Genomic DNA, 21,277 nt, shown 5'->3' on the forward strand with positions numbered 1-21,277 from the left:
ATATCGTTCCTATACATATTGTCCACAGTATTGCTCTTTCGAACCATTTTCTTTTTTAACTCCAAAAATAATGACAACCGGCGAATAAAATTAATTTAAATCAACAAATATTCAAGTTCAAATTCAAAAATTCAAATATCTTATCGTATGGTTTAAAAATAAAACGATTTATCATTCCTACTTTGTAAGCGTTCTAAAACCGTTCGGTCACACCTGAACGTAGAAACCAATTACACAACAATGTTACCAAATCGCAGCACAAAAATAGGGTAGCCATGGACGCGGCTATTAAATGTGCCTATTAATAAAATGTGTATTGTTTAGTGCCTTTGAAACACCAAAAGATCGTAAAGAGCGTGCGCAGGCGGCCCGGTACCTAATGCCGACAGCAATGTGGTGAGTCTTTAGATTTAACTAAAATCTACTAAATTTACACGTATGAATAAATAGAAGATTGTTTAAAGGTGACTTAGTAACTGAGCAGACAAAATAAGTATTTATATGTAAACTTGGAAATCAATAATGCTCCTGAACTATCTTCCTCCTATGTAAGATACCTATAGAACTCCAAAAATAATATTGATAGAGCAATCAGACTCTTTGTTCCAGCCAAACCATATTTATAACAAACTTTGCGAGTTCAATAAAGTGAGTTGAGAAACTTTATCTTGAATACAAGATTTGGCTACGCATTTAATAGTATTTTTTTATTGAGGGTTTATATTGACTTTTAGTCTCGAGGTGAAAACTCTATTTTTCACTTCGATTGCGAGAAAAAAATAGTCATTTCTGTGAAAGAATTAATGCGTTTCTTCTCCCTCCAAACCATAAAACATTCATAGGTTTTTAAATAAATCTTACTAGATTTCGGCGGCAAAAGATTATCAATTATGATTGGTTATTTGGAGTCTTTTTTTGTATTTTTTATTTCAACTCCAAATTTGTTACTTTTACGGTCATTCCGTAAAACCATATCGAAAATACAAACTGAGATATCGATGCACAAACTGGACTGTCCAGTGGTAGTGTAGGGGCATTGCACGCAGCACGGAATGCTGAGGACCTGGGTTCGATTCCTAGCGCTGGTCTCTTTTTCTGGTTTTTCTGTGCATCCATGTCTCAGTTTGTATTTTCGATATTATCAATTATGTCTTTTGCTCTTTGCTCGACATCATAATTTTCACTATCACTCGACGACATTGTGAGAATAATCAATTTATTTTAATCGCTTATGATTTAGGTACGCTCTACAACAATTTCAAAGTTTTCGCGGTAAGTATTTTTTCCAACCAGACACAGGTATAACAAAATCGCATCGGCGAAATGGTCAATACACAAACTGGAATGAATAGAATGGTGCCACCTAATATGCGCAAAAAGCATAGATCTAAGACCACGTAGACAAAGAACGTAACATTGATGAAAATGGTTCACACACAATATTATTTACTGCAAAAAATTAAGCAAGTACTGACAGTTTGAGTTTATCTAAGTCACTCGAAGTAAATTAAAAAAATAATTACTTTTACTGCCTAGTAAGGCTATATTGACATACTTTTAGAGCATGAGAAGTGAAAACTAATAAATCAACTAATCTAAGACTATTGAAATATAGATATATATAACAATAAAAACAAGCCTTTTTTCATATACTTAAATCGAAAAGTATCCGGCATAAAAATAAATAATTGATTGATTTGGGCGTTAGTTTGCGAAGATCCGTATCAATAAACTATACTAGTTACCTCGCTTCTCCATTACAAACCGTACACGTGCGAAACGTATGTGAACATGCGGAACTCGGCCTCCATATCAAACAATGTAATATGTCGCAAACGCACACGCCCAGTCGTCACACACAAACACCAGAGAAAATACTAGCGCATTTTGAACTCTCTACCGCAGAAAAAAGCAAAGAGCATGACAAATAAAGTTCATCGTAAAAATAAATTGAAAACTGTTTGCGATAATGCGTGTATTATCCTACGAATGTTTGAATTTCCTCGTACCTACGTGCGTGTAGCAAACGCGGGCGCGGCGAGCTCCTCGCGTTTCTTCGGGCTCCGCACAACATGTACTCGTTACAGAATTACGTGAGCACCTGTGCCTCGAGTTTCACGAGCCCCACGGCTCGCCGGCTATCCTCTCAACTTCCCAACTGTACGTAACACAACCCTTAACTTTTGCCAATTGATACGTGCAAGCACACGTCAACAGAAGGATCGTTCAACAAACACGTCAAATTCTCTACTCGAATTACATAGAAAATGTTCGAGGGTATTCAATGTCGAAAACAAATTGTTCGTAACGGCGTACAACGCAGCGTCACGGCGTGCAGAGCAGTCAAGAGATACGCGGAGGTGGCGGCATGGGTGCCCTATTAAAAATGTATGTACATTTTTGCTATATTTTTAGCGCGGGCTGCACTCAGCTGGGAGAGAGCTCACTACGAGTACCTCCCGTCGAATTGAGTCATAAACCAACATTGACGTCAGCACGTACACTGCTTCTCCGTCGACTAGCAGACAAACGTTAGCGAGTGCTTGCGAGATTAAAGATGAATATCATCGGTCGTAACGTGGAAAGTCTTAGTGATAGAGCTACCTACCTTTTAAATGCAATTTATGCTATAAATTCTTAGGTACATCTAGAAGTTACTCTGAAGTTCTCATATTATTGCTATTAGAGGAGAAAATTGTGCAAATTGAACGAAAACACGTGCTTTCCATTGTGTAGTATTATAAGTCAAACATGGTTGTTTTATTTACTTTTATGTAAGTATAATCGTTGATTTGCAACATTAAGGGGCATCCACTTAACTCGTTGCAATCATAATAGTGTAGTTTTTGAAAGAAAACATTACTTATTATCACTATCCCGCGGGAACTATGCAACTTTCTGGGATAAAAAACTATCCTATGTCCTTCTCCGGAACTCGAACTATCTGTACCTATACCGAATCTCATCTAAATCAGTTCAGTGATGTAGACGTGATGTATATACCTGTGAAACAAACAACCAAACATACAGACAAACAAACAGACTTACAAACTTTCGCATTTGGGCCATTTTTAGGGTTCTGTACCTCGAAAGGAAAAAATGGAACCCTTATAGGATCACTTTGTTGTCCGTCCGTCCGTCTGTCTGTCAAGACCCTTTTTCTCAGGAACGCGTGGAGATATCAAGCTGAAATTTATATCAAATACTCAGGTCTACTGTCCTTTGGAGCTGTGAAAAAATCAAACTTCTAAGCCAACGCAATCAAAAGATACAGCCGTTTATGCCGCAAATTTCCGCAAATTTTCGAAACTCGCAAGGGAATCAAAATCTACAGGGTACTTCCCGTGAACTCAGAATCCTGAAATTTGGTACGAAGCAACGTCTTATAGCACAGATAAAGGAAAAATTGCGAAAACCGTAAATTAAACTGTAATTAATAAAAATATTTTTACGGAACCCTCGGTGCGCGAGTCCGACTGGTACTTGGCCGGTTTTTTTATTTCGTTCTCGGTATCTTTCTTTTCTCAGATTTCAATGCAATTTGGTGAATTGGTAAAGTTGCTTATTCTGACTATGGTAAGCCCAATTTAACACACGTCCTACAATTTTTTTTATTGAGTTACACGAAATGTATGGAAATTTCGTAACTAAACTGCTAATTTAGTATAAAATGAGGAACTCAAAATGAAAAAAAAACGTCAACAAAATAAAAAATGGCCATTTATAATATTAAGTGGGATTACACTATTGGTACATTATTGTTTGCTTCTGCCTAACCCATAAGTCGAAAAATACCTAGTGAAAGTTTTAAAAATATTTTAGCTGTTTACTTGCATGAAATCGAGTCTATCTGAAACCTAACAGATATTTTTTCATCAGCCTTGCATCGATCCCCGGTTGGGGGCATAAACGCGAAACTTATTTATTGAGATGTGAAGTAATGGGTTAGGGGTTCTTTGAAACCCGTGACTTTACTATACTAGCGATAAATTTTCACGCTAGCTCAATGACATTGGATATTTATAACAAAACTAGACCTACTGATTATCCATTGTAGGTAATATTTGATGAAAGATCTCATAAATTAAGGTTTGCGTACGCTAAACCCGCATCGCAAGCAACGCAACAGAGCTCTCAAATTGTTTCTCGAACCAACGTGCTTATTTATATTTTACGTACGGTGCTGTTTCTATTTGTGTATGTTTACAATTCATCACACATCACAACGAAGTGATGTTTCTCGTTTCGATCGATCTCAAATCAATGTTGAAACAATTTCACTCTGCTTCCATCATTTGTTAATTAAACTGTGAGTAAACGTTATCGTATCGAGTACCTACTCGTAGTAGGTACCTACGTCCGTATATTTGTTTGAGATCTACTCATTCAGCCTTTTCAAGTAAGTAACGGAAAGAAAAGGAGATCGTTATTTGTTGAGGATTATTCGAGCATCTAAGGAGCATCTGTTTAATTATTTACTCAAAAGTTCAGTTTCAGATGATTAAAATAATAAATTAAAGAAACTGTTGAATAAAACGATGCGATTTTCGTACATAGTTAATTTTTAGCTTTTTTTATTTAAAATTTAATATTTATATGGTTCCGTAGGTACTTACTAGAAAAAGATAGAACGGGTATGTCACAGCCAATTTACTCCAAAAGTACTAAACCAGAGTGTTAAAAATTGGTAGGTACAGATAATGTAAGTTCGTAGTTTGTAACGCAAAGACTGGACGTCGAAAATAAGTAAAAATAGTTATTTGTTATGCAAGGCTGGTAAGTAACTCAAAGTCAAAGTCAAAGTCAAAATATCTTTATTCAATTTAGGCTATAACAAGCACTTATGAACTGTTTGGCGCGAGTGCTTATATTGAAAGCCGAGCAAGCGAAGGATTCTAGGATTGAACCACGAGCGAAGCGAGAGGTTCAAAAGAAGAATCCTGAGCGTAGTCGAGGGTTTCAAAGGCACGAGATGCTAAACAACTTTACAGCCAAGCGAAACACAGAATTTTTCACCTCACGACAGCGAGAGAAATGTAGATGGAAGAAAATAAAAAGAACACTTATAAATCAGTTTCAGGTTATGCTAGCTAGCTTATGCCAGGGAGGAAAAGTTACTTTTCACACCTCTCCTTCAGAAAAGTAACTTTTCCTCCCTGTCGAGAGGGAGCAAAGTGCAACTTTTCTGTTCAAGGCTTTTCTAAGTGTTTTATTACAAATGTAATTTTTTGAAGTAGATAATTGTAAAGCCACGCCATTTTCTATGCTGGTCGTTTTTTAATTATATTTAGATATTGTTTTTTCAAGTTTCGTAATGCTCGGTGTGAAAAGTTGTATGAGCCACTTGGGAGCCAAATTATTTTCATCTTGGGCGTTACCACTTGAATCCCTCATTACGCTCAGGATTCTACTTTAGAATCCCTCGCTACGCTCAGGATTCTATTGTAGAATCCTTCGCTACATTCTGGATTCAATGTACGCCCTCGCCGTAAATACACCATTTTGCTCCCTTGTGACACAAATAACTATTTCTGAAGGAGAGGTGTGAAAAAATATTTTCTACTTAATTTCATTTTTTTTTTCTTGGAGGCTTTTTAATTAAAGGAAAGATGATATCCAACACACATATTATTAAATTATTATTATTTTTAGATAAAAATAGTTTTGAAGTCATTTCAAAAAAATAAAAAAATTACCACCCTTTATCTCCGAAAATACCTACTTTAGCTAAATTTAAATAGAATACAAAAAATAAGTCTATACTTTATATAATTAAATACGTATAGATTACAGGAAACCTACATTGTAAGCAAAGCTCGGACAGGTCATCGCAAAAACAGATATGGAAATAGAACAAGATTCAATAGAGAGCAAAAATAATTTATACTATTAAGGATAAAGTAATAGACGATAACTTTAACAAGGGCAATTTATAGCTTAGATATGACTCCGATAATATCATTAGCGCTTTTCCATGCCTCATGAAAGAAGCGATTGAAATAAAAGTAAAAAAGTATATTATAGCGAATTTAAGATTGATGATTCATCCAGTCCTATCTCAGCTTTACATCACTGAAAATAATATATCCGAAACCGATTTCTTGTAGCACAAAGTACGTACCGAGAGGCGGTGTTTAAAATAAAACCAAATTTCATATGTCTTATAACTTATAACTAACCAATGCCCAAAAGATTTTCGTGTTCGCTTTAACGCAAAGCTCGGCAAACTACAAACTGCCTACCCCACCGCCGCATAACTATAACAATACAATTACTTATTCAATTTGGCAACATTTGGCACCTTAGTCTCGCCATTTATTGATTAACTTAATTCACAGTCCCTTTGAACCTTTAGACCAATTTAATGCTCTACATGCTCGTGTCTGGAACTTTGGAACCGACTTGATCTGACAATGTTAAGTGAAATTACATGCCACCGTCCCGTTGTTTACACTCTGTAATAGTTCTCCGTTCTGTATTTATTTAGTACCTAGTTAGGTTTTATTAGCGACTAATTTTCTTAAATTCGCTGTTGATGGAAAATTAATTGAGAATCAATTAAGACGTAGGTACATAATAATTATAACAAGGTAACACAACCAAATACTGTTAACTTTGCATAATACAAGATCTTATTTTTTTATTAAACTTCAATCTGTGGAGGATTTTTTTATGTCTTGTTCGTTAAAGAAACAAACGTTTGCACATCAATTTTAACCCTAAAATTGGCAGCGTATCTAATAGGATACATAATTTAAGATCATGTTTTTGTTTTTTTTTTAAGTTATTCTTGTTAGCTCTACAAGAATCCAACGAGGCTTGAATTTAGTACACTTGTCTCACCTTGCCAAGTTTAGGGTTAATCTACACGTCCTATTACATAATAACATACGAGAAAATAAAAATCAATGAACGAAGGGTTAGTCGTTGTATGTAGACTAGTAATTTCACCTATGGCCTCTCCAGTATACCTGTATCAAGTATGTTGTGGGTTTGCATTTGAAATTTACAATGAACTTTACACAGGAAAATCTCGTGAGGAAACGTATACACACTTCTAAAGAAATTCAACGGTGTATGTAAACTTCAACTTCCCAATCCGAATAGGGCCCGCGAGGAACTATAACCATTCAGATTAAGAGGATGCCTGTACCCTGCGGTAGGGGTACGTATTATAATGTATAAATTTAAAATACATATCAGTTGAAATACATAAAGTTGAAATACCGAAAATTGAAAAATATAATGGTTAAAATAAATATTAATCAAAATTCATAAAGCACGTTTTTCATACTGGTCGAAATACATACAATTAAATGACTAAGTTCATAATGTATATGTTCAGAGTATATAGAATCAGAATATATAATTGTTGAGAGAAATAACAATTAAAATTCCTATAGTACGTTTTCCATAATGATCAAAATACATACTATAATGCCTAGCTTCATCATTATCTTCAGTCTATTTACATTGTATTTACATGTTAAATTTTGAAAAATTAAGTACAGCTGTAAGACAATGTCTATTCAGCATAGTTAAGGCGCTTCGCGCCTGGACAAGACTCTAACCTAACCTAACCTATAAGAAACCGACTGATCGGAAGCCGTTTTGTCTAACAAGACCTTGGATTTTAAACTAAAGTCTGATCATTAATTGAATAGGAACTTTAGGTGCGACGACGAGCGTAGCGAGGAGGAGCGTGTTAGGTTCAAGTATGACCAAAACAAGCACGAGCCGAGCGAGCGAAGCGAGCATGCCGCGGCAGCGGCCGGCGAGTGCCAGAATTGTAATATAATGCATTTTTCTTAGTGAAAATTCAGTGTCTAGTATGTATTTCAACCATTATAGAAAACAAACTGTATAGATTTTGAACGTATACATTATGAAAATATGCATTTTGTGCCATATGACTAAGAACCATTAAGCATTGTAACCATTATATATTTTGACCACTGTGCATTTCAAGCTTATGCGTTTAAAACTTATGTCAAACAACTTTATATATTGAACATGAAACTACCGTGAGACTCACTCATATTAAATATAATGACCCGGATAACTCACGTCTTAAATCGAGTTTAGCTCGACATGTTTCGGGCTAATCCGTAGCCCTTCGTCTTCGGAGCAACGCGACTCAGCGGCTGCTGCAACACGCGCACTGCGCGCCGCCGCTCTGCTCGCGCGACTACCCGACGAAACTGACACCGGCACACAACTACCCGCGTTTTCATCATCATTACAACTGTCAAATGTAGGGTAGCACACAACACTAACAACATCGCTCTGTAAAGGTACGTTCACACACACCGATGACGCAGCACGATATTTAACACCGTTTCCAACTCGGAGTACCGTCCAACCACTATCCCGGTTGAAATTCGGCCGACGACTAATCTCGATGGCTTCACGCACTTTCGCGGAATGAAAAATTTCTCTCTCGCAAGTACAGATACCTTATCAAATCTGATATAGTGCGTCGAATCCGAGTTCATTGAGTGCTCGGCCACAGCAGACCCCTTGTCGTCCTGTTTCCTCATACTGCGTATGTGCTCCGATACCCTTGTGGAAACGTTTCGTCCAGTCTCTCCAATATAGCTCTTGCCACAGGCACAGGGAATCATATATACCCGGGGCCACTCAGGGGCTCCTTATCCTTCGGCGAACGTACCAACTGTCTGAGCTGCATATGAGGACGGAAAATCGACTTGATGCTATATCTTCGGCGTAACAAGTGTCCGATTTTATCCGTCACCCTTTTTATAAACGGTAAATATACCGGAACCCTCTCAGCTCCCACCGGTCTTTGACGAGTCGACACGTTCACCACACGGTTGCACTGCCTCCAGTTGTACCCATTGCTTAATTTGTGGATCGTGAACTGAGTCACGTGAGACGGGTTTTGGAAAGCAATGGGTACAACTGGAGGCAGTGCAACCGTGTGGTGAACGTGTCGACTCGTCAAAGACCGGTGGGGCTGAGAGGGTTCGGTATATTTACCGTTTATAAAAGGGGTGACGGATAAAATCGGACACTTGTTACGCCGAAGATATAGCATCAAGTCGATTTTCCGTCCTCATATGCAGCTCAGACAGTTGGTACGTTCGCCGAAGGATAAGGAGCCCCTGAGTGGCCCCGGGGTATATATGATTCCCTGTGCCTGTGCAAGAGCTATATTGGAGAGACTGGACGAAACGTTTCCACAAGGGTATCGGAGCACATACGCAGTATGAGGAAACAGGACGACAAGGGTCTGCTGTGGCCGAGCACTCAATGAACTCGGATTCGACGCACTATATCAGATTTGATAAGGTATCTGTACTTGCGAGAGAGAAATTTTTCATTCCGCGGAAAGTGCGTGAAGCCATCGAGATTAGTCGTCGGCCGAATTTCAACCGGGATAGTGGTTGGACGGTACCTCCGAGTTGGAAAACGGTGTTAAATACTCGTGCTGCGTCATCGGTGTGTGTGAACGTACCTTTACAGAGCGATGTTGTTAGTGTTGTGTGCTACCCTACATTTGACAGTTGTAATGATGATGAAAACGCGGGTAGTTGTGTGCCGGTGTCAGTTTCGTCGGGTAGTCGCGCGAGCAGAGCGGCGGCGCGCAGTGCGCGTGTTGCAGCAGCCGCTGAGTCGCGTTGCTCCGAAGACGAAGGGCTACGGATTAGCCCGAAACATGTCGAGCTAAACTCGATTTAAGACGTGAGTTATCCGGGTCATTATATTTAACTTTATATATTTTGATGCATTATATTTTATAATTTTCGGTATTTCAACTGTATGTATTTCAACCTATATGTATTTTAAATTTATACATTATAATACGTACCCCTGCGGTAGCACGCATATATTCCGAGATGATGATGATGAACTAAGGGCGAGCTTTCATTCAGACCCAGTGTATTGTGGAAAATCGACCAATCACGGGAACACCCAAATACTCCGAAATATGTTATTCCGAATTTTCTTATTCCGATTTTCAAAACTCAGATTTTCACAATTCCTAAGACATATAATTCCGATTACTTAAAAACACGAAATTTATTTTTAAGAATGTCAAAATATTGTTTTTTTTTATATCTGATTCTTATAACGCCGAAGAATGAAAAACACGAAATGTTATTGGCCCGAAGTACAGTATTCCGATTATCAAATGTCAAATGACATTGTTAATTCGCAAATATGACATTCGGCAAACTAATCTTCGTGGTTTTAATAATAGAAATCTTGAATCTCGAATGAATATCAATCAATTTCGGTAAATTGACCGCATAGATTAGGTTAGGTCAGAATTGCGTCAAGGCGCGCGAAGCGCCTTAACCGCGCGGAATAGGTGCTCCGCGAAGCGCGATTAAAACATTCGGAATTATAAAAAACGGTATTTTGAAATTCGTGATTGCGACTTTCGGAATTTAGTTTTTCGTATTTATGTAGTGTACCCACCAATCACATTAGTTCAAATCCACATCTCGCCTTCCCTTATTAATGTGATGATGACATGATTGCTCGATTCTGCAAGTCTCCGCTCCAGCTCAAAGGGCGCGGCCTCCAAACTCTGCCAACTTCAATTAAAATACAAACGTCATAATTTTAATAAGAATTTTCTTAATTTTGAAACATTTGAAACACAAAAGTTGTAATTACAACAACATAAATTACTGAAAAATATTCCAGGTATTTAATCAGTGAACTATCACATCCTCCTAAGTGTGAACTTTCACAGACGTAGAGCACGGGTTCCAAATTTATATCATCATCATCATCATCAGCCTATGTTCGTCCACTGCTGGACATAGGCCTCTCCCATGGCACGCCACTGAGCACGATCCTCGGCTATTCTCATCCAGCTCTTGCCAGCTACCCTGCGAAGATCATCGCTCCACCGAGTCAGAGGACGAAATCCAAAAATCCAAATTTATATATACTATATTATATGTAATGGAATTTCATACTTACTCCAGGATGCGTTACTTTCTACGACGTTTTTGATGACGTAATGGCAACATTTCATATCATTTTTCCAAGAGAACCGTCGTCTATATAGATACCCACCAAAGATTTAATTTAGAATTTAGATGGGATATGATGGGGTGAATTGCCAAACTAAAAATGGCGGGCCCAAGCGGATCTCCTTGCTGACAACCCACGCTGGAAAAAATAATTTTGTCGCTGAAATTGCTACGGTGCACCTTCAAAATTAGTTATCTAGTACCTCTTTTTCGTCTTCTGCCAATAGTGCACCACGGTCAACTGAATTAAAAGCATTTTTGACATACATTTTTACGAAAACTTCATAATCCGGACAATTCAGCAAGGTGCGCGCAGCGTGCACAGCCGCCTTTGACGCCAAATCCTAGCTGTCGGCATCATCAAATTCATGAGGGCCGTCAATTCCTTCAGAAGCGCAGATCTTGCGTCCCCTAGAGAAATGTTGGTCAAATCTTTAATGTGCTTAGGAGACAGTCCATCTAAGCCGCCCGCGGAACCATTGGAAAAAGAACAAATGGCTAGCTGGACTGCATCCTCAGACAGCAACTGCGGGATCGTCCGATGTGGGGGGATCTGGCAGATTCAGTGTGGCGGGAGGGGAAGGGTGCTTTTCTAGTAAGGCGGTGTGCAAGATTGCACACCTTTTTGCAGTAGTTTAGTTTTAAATACATTTTTAATTTGTCTATGGATTTTTGATAACTTTGATTATACTTTTGTTCCAACGGAAAACCAGTGCCTATTCTTTTAATCCAAAATATTGGTCCTTCGAACCGGATCTGCTCCAACCCCTGCTGGGTATTCCGATGCGGTTCCGAGAGGGTAAAATAGCATTAAATGCAGATATTAGGGAAATGTTTCCCCAAATTAAAATTATCGAAAGAGACAGGGACGCGCAAAGATTTCTGTGGCGTGACACCCCAAATGAACCGATCAGAACATTCCGCATGTCGTCCATGATTTTTGGCGCTGCGTCCAGCCCGTTTACTGCCATTTACGTAAAAAATAAAAATGCACTGGAATGGCAGGAAACTTATCCGGATGCAGCTCGAGCAATTGTCTATGACCATTATATGGACGACTGCATAACTAGCCTTGATGATGTCTGCGATGCCGCCAAGCTGGCGGCTGATATATACACCATCCATTCTCGTGCTGGTTTTGAGATGCGTGGCTGGACGTCTAACGATCCTTTAGCGCTTTCGTTGTTGCCAAAAGAATCCTTACTAGAGGCAACTACGATCAAAGATGTCGACATAGATCTAGGTCGCCTGGCCACCCCCGTTCGTACATTGGGCCTCATCTGGCAACCCGCTCACGACGTAATTGGTTTTAACACGGGTGTAAAAAAAGAGGCGGGCTTGCCAGATAAGTTCACAAAGCGAGAGGTGCTGGTGCACGTGATGCGGATTTATGATCCACTCGGGATCCTTGCACCGATCGTTGTTCGCGGACGAATAATGTTTGAAGACGCTTGGCGCAAGGGTTTGGACTGGGACCAAGAGCTCCCTCAAGGCGACTGCGCGGCTTGGAAGTTATGGTACCAAGATCTAATCTCCATATCGAGCTTACGTATTCCACGGCGCTATAACTTGAGTGATCTCGAGGTAGTGAATTGCGAACTCCATCTATTCTCAGATGCGAGTGAGTCTGCATTTGCAGCTGTCGCTTACTGGCGTTTTAATTACGAGAATGGTGACGTTAGACTCTCTCTCATCTGTAGCAAAGTAAGAGTTTCACCACTTAAACCTGTTTCAATTCCTCGTTTGGAGTTACAAGGAGCTCTGATGGCTGCACGTCTCGCAACGTCTATATGCGAAGCCCACCGATTGAAGCCTTTGAGACGCATTTTCTGGTGTGATTCAATGACTACTCTGGGTTGGCTTCGTAGTGATGCGCGCACTCTCAAACCATTCGTATCACATAGAATTGGTGAGATACTAGAACTCACGAACGTTGACGAGTGGCGTTGGATTCCAACTGCCTTAAACGTAGCAGATGATGCTACACGTGTTAAACGCTCTGTACTTTCTTCAAAATGTCGTTGGATTGCAGGACCTGATTTCCTTCTTTCTTCAGACTGGCCCGCTGAGCCCCGTATCGACATCAGCGGACTAGGTCGTGAAGAGTATAAACCTAGTGCTCTTGTTCATCTTATCACTGAATCCGATCTGCCCATACCAGTCTCCGCAAATCCAAATCGTTTCAGCTCTTGGATGAGAATGGTGCGAGCAACGGCAAAAGCGCATCAATTCATTTCATTATTGCGTATGCGTAGTCTGCGAAGACGAGACCCTCTTTTTAATTTGCCTCGTCTTGAAGGAAATTTATGCACTTTCCAACCGGCTTGCACATCCTCTCCTAGTACCCATATTATTCCTAATTTGGCAACAAAATTATCCGCGGACGATTTACGTCTAGCTGAATCCCACATCTTACGGCAGAGTCAGCTCGATTCGTTTAAAGAAGACTTCCTGCGTATCAAGAACCGAGAGCCTTTGCCTCGAAGCAGTCGCCTTTTTAAGTTGTCACCTTTCGTCGATGAAAGCGACCAGCTTCGAATGTCCAGTCGCATAGTCGCAACAACGGCCGTCACAGAGGAATTGAAGCGCCCGTTAATTTTAGACGGAAAACATCAAGCTGTTCGGCTACTTATAGCCAGATATCATGAAAAGGCTGCTCATGCAAACAAGGCGTTAGTGATTAACGAGTTGCATCAGAGATTCTGGATAATAGGCCTCAGAAATGCTGTTCGGTCAGTGGCCCTTAACTGTCAGCTGTGTAAACTTCGGCGCTCCAGAACATTTCAACCACCGATGGGAGACCTGCCAGAGGCTCGCTTAGCTCACCATCAAAGGCCATTTTCTTACGTTGGCCTCGATTACTTTGGCCCCGTTCATGTCACTGTTGGCCGACGACAAGAGAAGCGTTACGTTGCTCTATATACATGTCTCGTCATTCGTGCTATTCATCTCGAGGTGGTTCACAGCTTAACGACCGACGCGGCCATAATGTGTCTCCGTCGCTTTGCAGCTCGAAGAGGAACGCCAACAGAAATCTGGTCCGACAACGGAACCGCCTTTGTCGGAACTCGCAGAGAATTGCAAGCTCTCTACGGTGATTCTGTTGAAGATTATGCTGCCAATGAGTCGGTGAATTGGCGTTTTATTCCCCCTGCAGCACCTTTTATGGGCGGGGCGTGGGAGCGGCTGATCCGTAGTGTTAAGAATGCGCTAGAAGTAACGCTCCCGCTCTTTTGACAGAAGCTGAAGCTTTGGTAAATTCGCGGCCATTAACTCATGTTTCACTGGACTCCGATGCCGAAGAAGCTCTAACGCCAGCGCATTTCATTCTTGGAGCATCCTCTGGGCGCCCTATTCCCGCTGCTCTCAACGAATTGGATCTCCTCAGCAGGAGCAGGTGGCGAAGAGCTGTCAGGCTAGCCGATCATTTTTGGCAACGCTGGGTGAAAGAATATCTGCCCTCCTTATCATCAAGAGTAGGAGGCGGCTCTCCACCCATTATTGCGGAGGGTGACGTTGTTATTATCTGCGATTCCAACCTTCCCCGAGGTTCGTGGCCCAAAGGTCGCGTTACCCGGCTGTACCCTGGACGAGATGGGGTAGTTCGGGTGGCCGACGTCACCAGTGCTGCTGGCACCTTTCGCAGACCCCTAAAAAAGTTAGCCAAAATCTTCATCTCTTAAAAAAGGGGAGAATGTGCAAGATTGCACACCTTTTTGCAGTAGTTTAGTTTTTAATACATTTTTAATTTGTCTATGGATTTTTGATATGTGACTTTGATTATACTTTTGTTCCAACGGAAAACCAGTGCCTATTCTTTTAATCCAAAATAGGCGGCATAGGTTTTGGAAGAGTGCGTAGCCAAGTCGTCGTTGGAAAATAAAAGTTGGGCCGCGCTGCTACATTTTCTTCAGAAAGTTTATTTTCTATTAATTAAATTTTGGAATTTGGGCAAAATGTGTGGTTGCTAATAAAATTTTGAGGGATTGCATCTAAATCAAGAACTGAAGATGAATTATTTTTTAACTGAGATGTAAACGAAATTTTTTTCGACCTATCAGCTTGCAGTAGGGTGTAAGGAAACGTGAGCAGACACTCCCAGGCCTGAGTAGAATTATCAGAAATAACTTTGGCTACGCACTTGGTGAGGCAACCGGCAACTGATAAACGCGCACCACGGGGAATTCTTTTTACAATTGATGTTAAAGCCTTCAAAAGCCCTAGTCTCTCGGCACTGTCTCAAAACACAGACATTCATTGAACCGGAATGCATATTTGCCATTATTAATTTCAGATATTGCAAAATATTTACAAAATTATTCTAATTATAAATAAACCCGCGTAGCTCACCCAAAAACTATGAGATTTGACATTTCGGAGACCTCACGCTACACTAGCGCCTCTAGCGGCGAATTCATTCGCGATAGCCCTCATTGCCATTATTACCTTTATGTAGCTTTAGGATTTTCCTACGGCTTTTTTTAACACTATAGGCGACATTTAGCACTAGAAGGTAAACATAACACTCTTACAGAGCGATAGCGTTAAGACGCGTTAGTAGACACTCCAAAAGAGCACTCAGTGATAAAATCTATAACGTGATGACTTATAGCACCACTTTACAGCTTCGAGCTATTATATTTTTCTAATTTCTATTAAATCACTTTACTATCGTCAGTTGACTAATGTATTCAATTAGCTCCATAGTGTCACCAAAAACTATTACTGTAGACATTATAAAGCTATTAAGCTACTATTTGCTCTATATTTATCGCCAAATCCCCCACTAAAATATAAACCGGTGGGTGGAAAAATTTGAAAAAATTCAGAATTATAGTAAGTATATCAAACTTACAAGGAAAACTATAACACAATATCCTGGATGATATGGATAGAATAGGATGGGATAGATAGGATGCCCCAAGATGTCACCATCGGCGTGCCTGGCTGGATTTCTTGTTTATATAATTTAAATTCGAATCAGTGACCAATATTTTCAATGAAGAAATCTGACTCAGACATTCAAAGCTAAGATAAGAATCCTACTTGAGTAAATTTGATATATTTATGAGTCATTATCGGAAATAGTCTCCGAAAACGCATTTCCTTGACCTTATAAATAATAATATCCGTTGTTCGTTACTTATAATAAACTGTTCTTATCTATTATCAACCATTTTATCTTGCGGATATAGGTATTATTTATTGATTCTCAATATTGTAGACTTATTATTTATTAATCATAAACGTGATATAATAGGTATTTACTTCTAAGAAATAATTAGTGATATGAAAATTACACTCTCACTGTAAATTTATGATATAGGCTACCAGTACAATTTTGAATTAGCCAACTCTAATGTGACCTTGACTATGACCCAGCTGGCCTCGTTAAAGCCGCGGGATCACGGTGGATGCAGGTCACTTCCAACCGAAGCAACTGGAGGTCTACGGGGGAGGACTATGTCCAACAGTGAATGTCCAATGGCTGATATGATGATGATGATGACGATATGAAATATACTACTCAGAAGAAAATAGGAGCCACTTGCGTTTTATTGGAAAAATGGAAATACAGAAACATAAAATTATTTTGACCATTCCCTGTCTGTTATCAAATTTTAGATTATCAATACAAATTCATTGCTTTTTATTAGGTATATTAAATGTATTCAGGTGAAAACGTAGAAGATTTTTTGCTCAAGTAGCCTTCTTTTGAGTACCTAGTATACAATAACACTGAATGGAATGGAACTACCGACCATCACTCAGTATAAAACAACTCCAAGCAGCAGCGCTTTTTTCCATCCAGTTGAATACTGAAATTCAAACTTAACAGCTTTTTTTTATTAATAATTGCGCGTTCTGATAGCTTCATATCAAATACATATTTATTGCGATGTAATTTATTTGGAAATACATACCTAATTGCTGATCATAACCATAACTACCTATAGCTGATAACGATATTCTTAGAACTCTTTACAGCTCTTTTCAGTTTTATACCCCTATCAAAGACAAAACAACCACAAAAATACGTACTTAATTGGCTTTGTTGGATAAGATAGGTAGGTAGGTACTCGTCGTTTAAAGATCTGCAATACTGTAGTACAGCCAAGCTCAGGAACAGAACACATTAGTACTTATTCACTTCTCATGCTCTAAAAGTAGGTCAATATAGCCTTACGAGGCGGGAGTAAAGTGAGTATTTTTAAAAACTTAGTAAAAGTAATTATTTTTTTAATTCACTTCGAGTGACTTAGATAAACTCAAACAGCCAGTATTGCTTAGGTTTTGGCATAAAATAAGATTGTGTATGGACCATTTTCATGACGAAAATGTTACGTTCTTAGTCTACGTGGTCTTAGTTCTATGCTTTTTACGCATAGAAGGTGGCGCCATTCTATTTATTCCAGTTTGTGTATGGACCATTTCGCCGATGCGATTTTGTCATATCTGTGTCTGGTTGGAAAAAATACTTACCGCGAAAACTTTGAAATGAGGGCTATCGTTTTTTGTCTCACTAGATGGCGCACTGTTGCGTGAGGTTTTTAAGTATGGCTTTCAAAGTCTGTTATTACGGGCGTGAAAACAAAGTTTACATTAAAATCATATTTAATACACCTTAAAACCGTACCATAAAAATATCGAGCATGCCACAGTGTTGCATAGTCCCCGTTTTGTTCGGAAAAAAGGGAAAACAAAGGTTTCCGAAAGACAAAACTGTCTCAAAACACAGACATTCATTGCCCCGGAACGCATATTTGCCATAATTAATTTCAGATATTGCAAAATATTCACAAAATTATTCTAATTATAAATAGACATACCTATAGTGGCGAATTCATACGCGATAGCCCTCATTGTTGTAGAGCGAAAATTATAAACGATTGAAATAAATTGATTGTTCTCACAATGTCGTCAAGTGATAGTGAAAATTATGATGTCGAGCAAAGAGAAAAAGACATTGATACCTAATCAATTGCCGCCGAAATCTAGAAAGATTTATTTAAAAACCTATGAAAGTTTTATGGACTGGAGGAATATGAAACGCATTAATTTTTTCATCGAAGTGAAAAATAGTGTTTTCACCTCGAGACTAAAAGTCAATAACCCTCAGATAAATATACACCCTCGCACAGGGCGGACACGCCATACAAAATACGCGTTCTTGAATCTACATAGGCACGACGACGTCTGTACACGCGTCAATGTGTGCGTAAGACACATAGGGCTGACTATCGCAAAACCCTAGTACTATAGGGTATGTAGGTATGGCTTAGATGTGTAAATAAATGTAATCGTTAATCATATATTTTTATTTAAACCTACATAAATGTGTCTGTCTATGTATTTAAGCATTATTATTTTAAATTACTTACAATAAATATATGACTACAAACTTGAACGAATTATTCGGTACCTACCTAATTAGTTATTTCATGTATTAATCGCGATACTTTCAGAAAGCATTATTTATTTACAAGAGGAAGTAGGCAGGGTAGGAACCTCAATTTCTCGCGCGCCCACTCACAAGTTGGCGCTTGCTCGCGGACTCACGGCCACCGAGCCGAGCAATGAACTGCCGACGCGCGGATTTCACGGAAAATTATGTGACTTTGTACGAGCGACAAAATATTAGAATATGATTGATTTTCGAGTTTTTAGGAAATAATTTTATAAATTAAAGTTTATTGTTTTAATCATTTGAGACCTTATTAATTAAAGATTACTTACACTAAAATATTTCCTTTTAAAGGATTTGTCTCTGAACGTTCGATTGTTAAATCGTATATATGTAATTATTGCTCCCGAACTTAGTGCCGTGCGACGGTGCGACCGACATACTCGTACATCGCGTTGCGCGCCCGACTGCTTTCCTGCGGTTTTCCTGCAATCTGCGCTTGAGGGGTGGGGTAACTCGAACCGGTGCGGGGCGGAGCGCGGCCATTCTGTACGCCAGTACTATTATATATTCTGTGCCCTCGCTAAAGCTCGGGTGGCTAACTACCTCGGGTAGGTATGTATTGGCTTAGTTTAGTCCCTCGATAAAAATATACTATTATTATTAATTTGTTTTTAGCAGTAGGTAAAATAAAAAAACAAGTTAAAAAACAACAAGGAAACAATAACATATGTTTAAATGAACGCAGTGACAAGGCACTTAAGTGATCAGAAGGGCTACTACGAAACTCGAAACTCGAAGTTCGTATCGTACCGTCTCTCTTGCTCTCGTATTAAATAGTATAAGTGTCAGTGTGCAACATAGCTGGGATCTTTGAATAATATTACACAAACTACTTTTGCCTCAATTTTTTAAAACCCTTGAAACAGTATTGTTAAGAGTAATGAAGCTTTAGAGCGACACTGCTGCAAATCCAATCCCTGCGCTATTAAATTTATCTTATTTTACGAGTTTTCAATTACCGACAGGCTGATATATCCGTTCCCATCATGTAACGAGGCTAAGGACAAAATAAAAAGCACCTCGATTTTATTTTTCTTAGTTTCACGTGACATTGTTGAAAATGAAAAGATTTTTGCATTTAATATAAAAAAAAATCTATTTTCATCGCTTTGTGATTGACAATATTTGCTCATGATTTACAGTACAAAGGTACAAAATAAACTTGCCTAGAGCGAGACACGCGCAACGCGCAATTTAGAATTCCTTACAATGACAATATCTATTTAATTTAATACCGGGTCCGTTTTGGTGGTACTTTTTACATAAGTAGCTCTGATAGTTATTTTGATAGGTAAAAAGTAGGGATGACCAGATAGCCAAGTGGTTAGAGAACCTGACTGCGAAGCTTGAGGTCCCGGGTGCGATCCGTCTGCGACGGGGCAGACCTTTGTGTGAATAAGACGAATGTTTGTTTTCGGGTCTTGGATGTTTAATTGTATTTTAGTATGTATTTATCTATTTAAGTATGTTTATCCGTTGCCTAGTACCCATAGTACAAGCTTTGCTTAGTTTGGGACTAGGTCAGTTGGTGTCAATTGTCCCATAATATTTATTATTGTTATTATAGTTTTCCTTTCAACTTCGTAATCAGTACCTACCATCCTTCAACCCTTAGGTAGTAAGTAGTAGTGGTTAGTACTTGGTATTTTTAGTGCCTGCAATTTTAATTCTTGAGAAGACTCTTTAAGTAACTTCTCTAAGCTAAGTCACGGACAGACAGAGAAACGGGCCGACGGAAAGACGTACTTACATGGTAAAATTTCAACAGCATATTTTTCTGCTATTTTGGTTACGAAACGCTAAAAATTACTTTCACTTGGGTACACACTTGCAAACTTGCGTTCGTAAGACAGGATATAAGTAAATTCAAGAATTGTGAATCACAAAAATGTATCACTGATATTAGGTAGGGACTCATGTTTGGAGATAAATCACTTGAATATCTTGATAACACAGATCATCGATTACATTGAAACACTTCAGCCGGAGTGTTAATAGGACGAAGATAAACGGATCAAGCATTGATAGCATTTTCGTCTTACTCACGGGATCGTGAAGCGACATCAAAAAGAAACATTGTTTTGAAGAACGCTTAGAGATGGAGATACATTAGCACAAGACGAGTACCTATATCTCTTTGGTCTATTTCAAGAGCAATGTTCAATTTGCGTCGTAATTAATTGAGATTTTATAAAACGATAGCGTCCGAGTGTTTCCAAAGAATTTTTTTCAGCAATTTAATTGAACTGTCCAATTTTCCGGAATAAAAATTATCGTATGTCCATTCCAGGGTTTCAAACAAAATTTTTGTTTAAATCGGTTCAATTAATTCGGCGGTCTAAGCGTGAAAAGGTAATTTACAACATTACTATTGTTTACCTGCGGCTTCGTACGCGTAAACCATTAGATCCGGCAGTTGAAATACATACAAATACATAGAAAACACTCACAAACATTCGCATTTTTAATATTAGTGACATCGGGTTAGTCTTGTGATAGATAATGTACTTGTAGCTATTTAAATTTTTAACCGACTTTAAGAAAGGAGGTGTTTATCAATTCGGTTGTATTTTTTTGCGTTCGTCTAGGAATGCTTTCGATTAGGTCCCATAATGTTGTAAGGACACCTACTTATAGTAAATTGGATATATTTAGTACTCGTGCATTTGCTCTTGAAAATCATCATTTGGTGAAGTGGAACTGATAATGAAGACCACAGTTGACCATCGGAGTTACTACTCAATAACAAGTATTTCACGGGTTGAACTTTAATTACTTTGACACAGTTGCTAAGCAA

The 21,277-nt window shown here is 38.9% G+C and overlaps 2 protein-coding genes across 2 annotated transcripts in view; one reads left to right on the plus strand and one right to left on the minus strand.

Moving 5' to 3' along the window:
• rdgA (retinal degeneration A) overlaps positions 1 to 21,277 on the minus strand; it is a 248,329-nt gene that overhangs the window by 217,268 nt on the left and 9,784 nt on the right. The gene's annotated exons all lie outside the window — the stretch shown is intronic.
• LOC141445480 (uncharacterized) lies at positions 11,796 to 14,249 on the plus strand. Its single transcript, XM_074111320.1, has 3 exons — positions 11,796 to 12,633; positions 13,045 to 13,214; positions 13,434 to 14,249. Exons 1-3 carry the CDS (start codon positions 11,796 to 11,798, stop codon positions 14,247 to 14,249), a joined length of 1,824 nt encoding a protein of 607 aa, XP_073967421.1.

This window comes from Choristoneura fumiferana, chromosome 2 (assembly GCF_025370935.1).
Source record: "Choristoneura fumiferana chromosome 2, NRCan_CFum_1, whole genome shotgun sequence".
Taxonomy (NCBI): domain Eukaryota; kingdom Metazoa; phylum Arthropoda; class Insecta; order Lepidoptera; family Tortricidae; genus Choristoneura; species Choristoneura fumiferana.

What these genes read in the sequence shown, in the direction of transcription:
- LOC141445480 (XM_074111320.1), top strand. Translation starts at nt 11,796, where the DNA reads ATGCGGTTCCGAGAGGGTAAAATAGCATTAAATGCAGATATTAGGGAA. An exon ending in CCATCTATTCTCAGATGCGA is followed by an intron (nt 12,634 to 13,044) that starts GTGAGTCTGCAT and finishes GTTGGATTGCAG; the next exon opens with GACCTGATTTCCTTCTTTCT. An exon ending in TCAGCTCTTGGATGAGAATG is followed by an intron (nt 13,215 to 13,433) that starts GTGCGAGCAACG and finishes ATCTTACGGCAG; the next exon opens with AGTCAGCTCGATTCGTTTAA.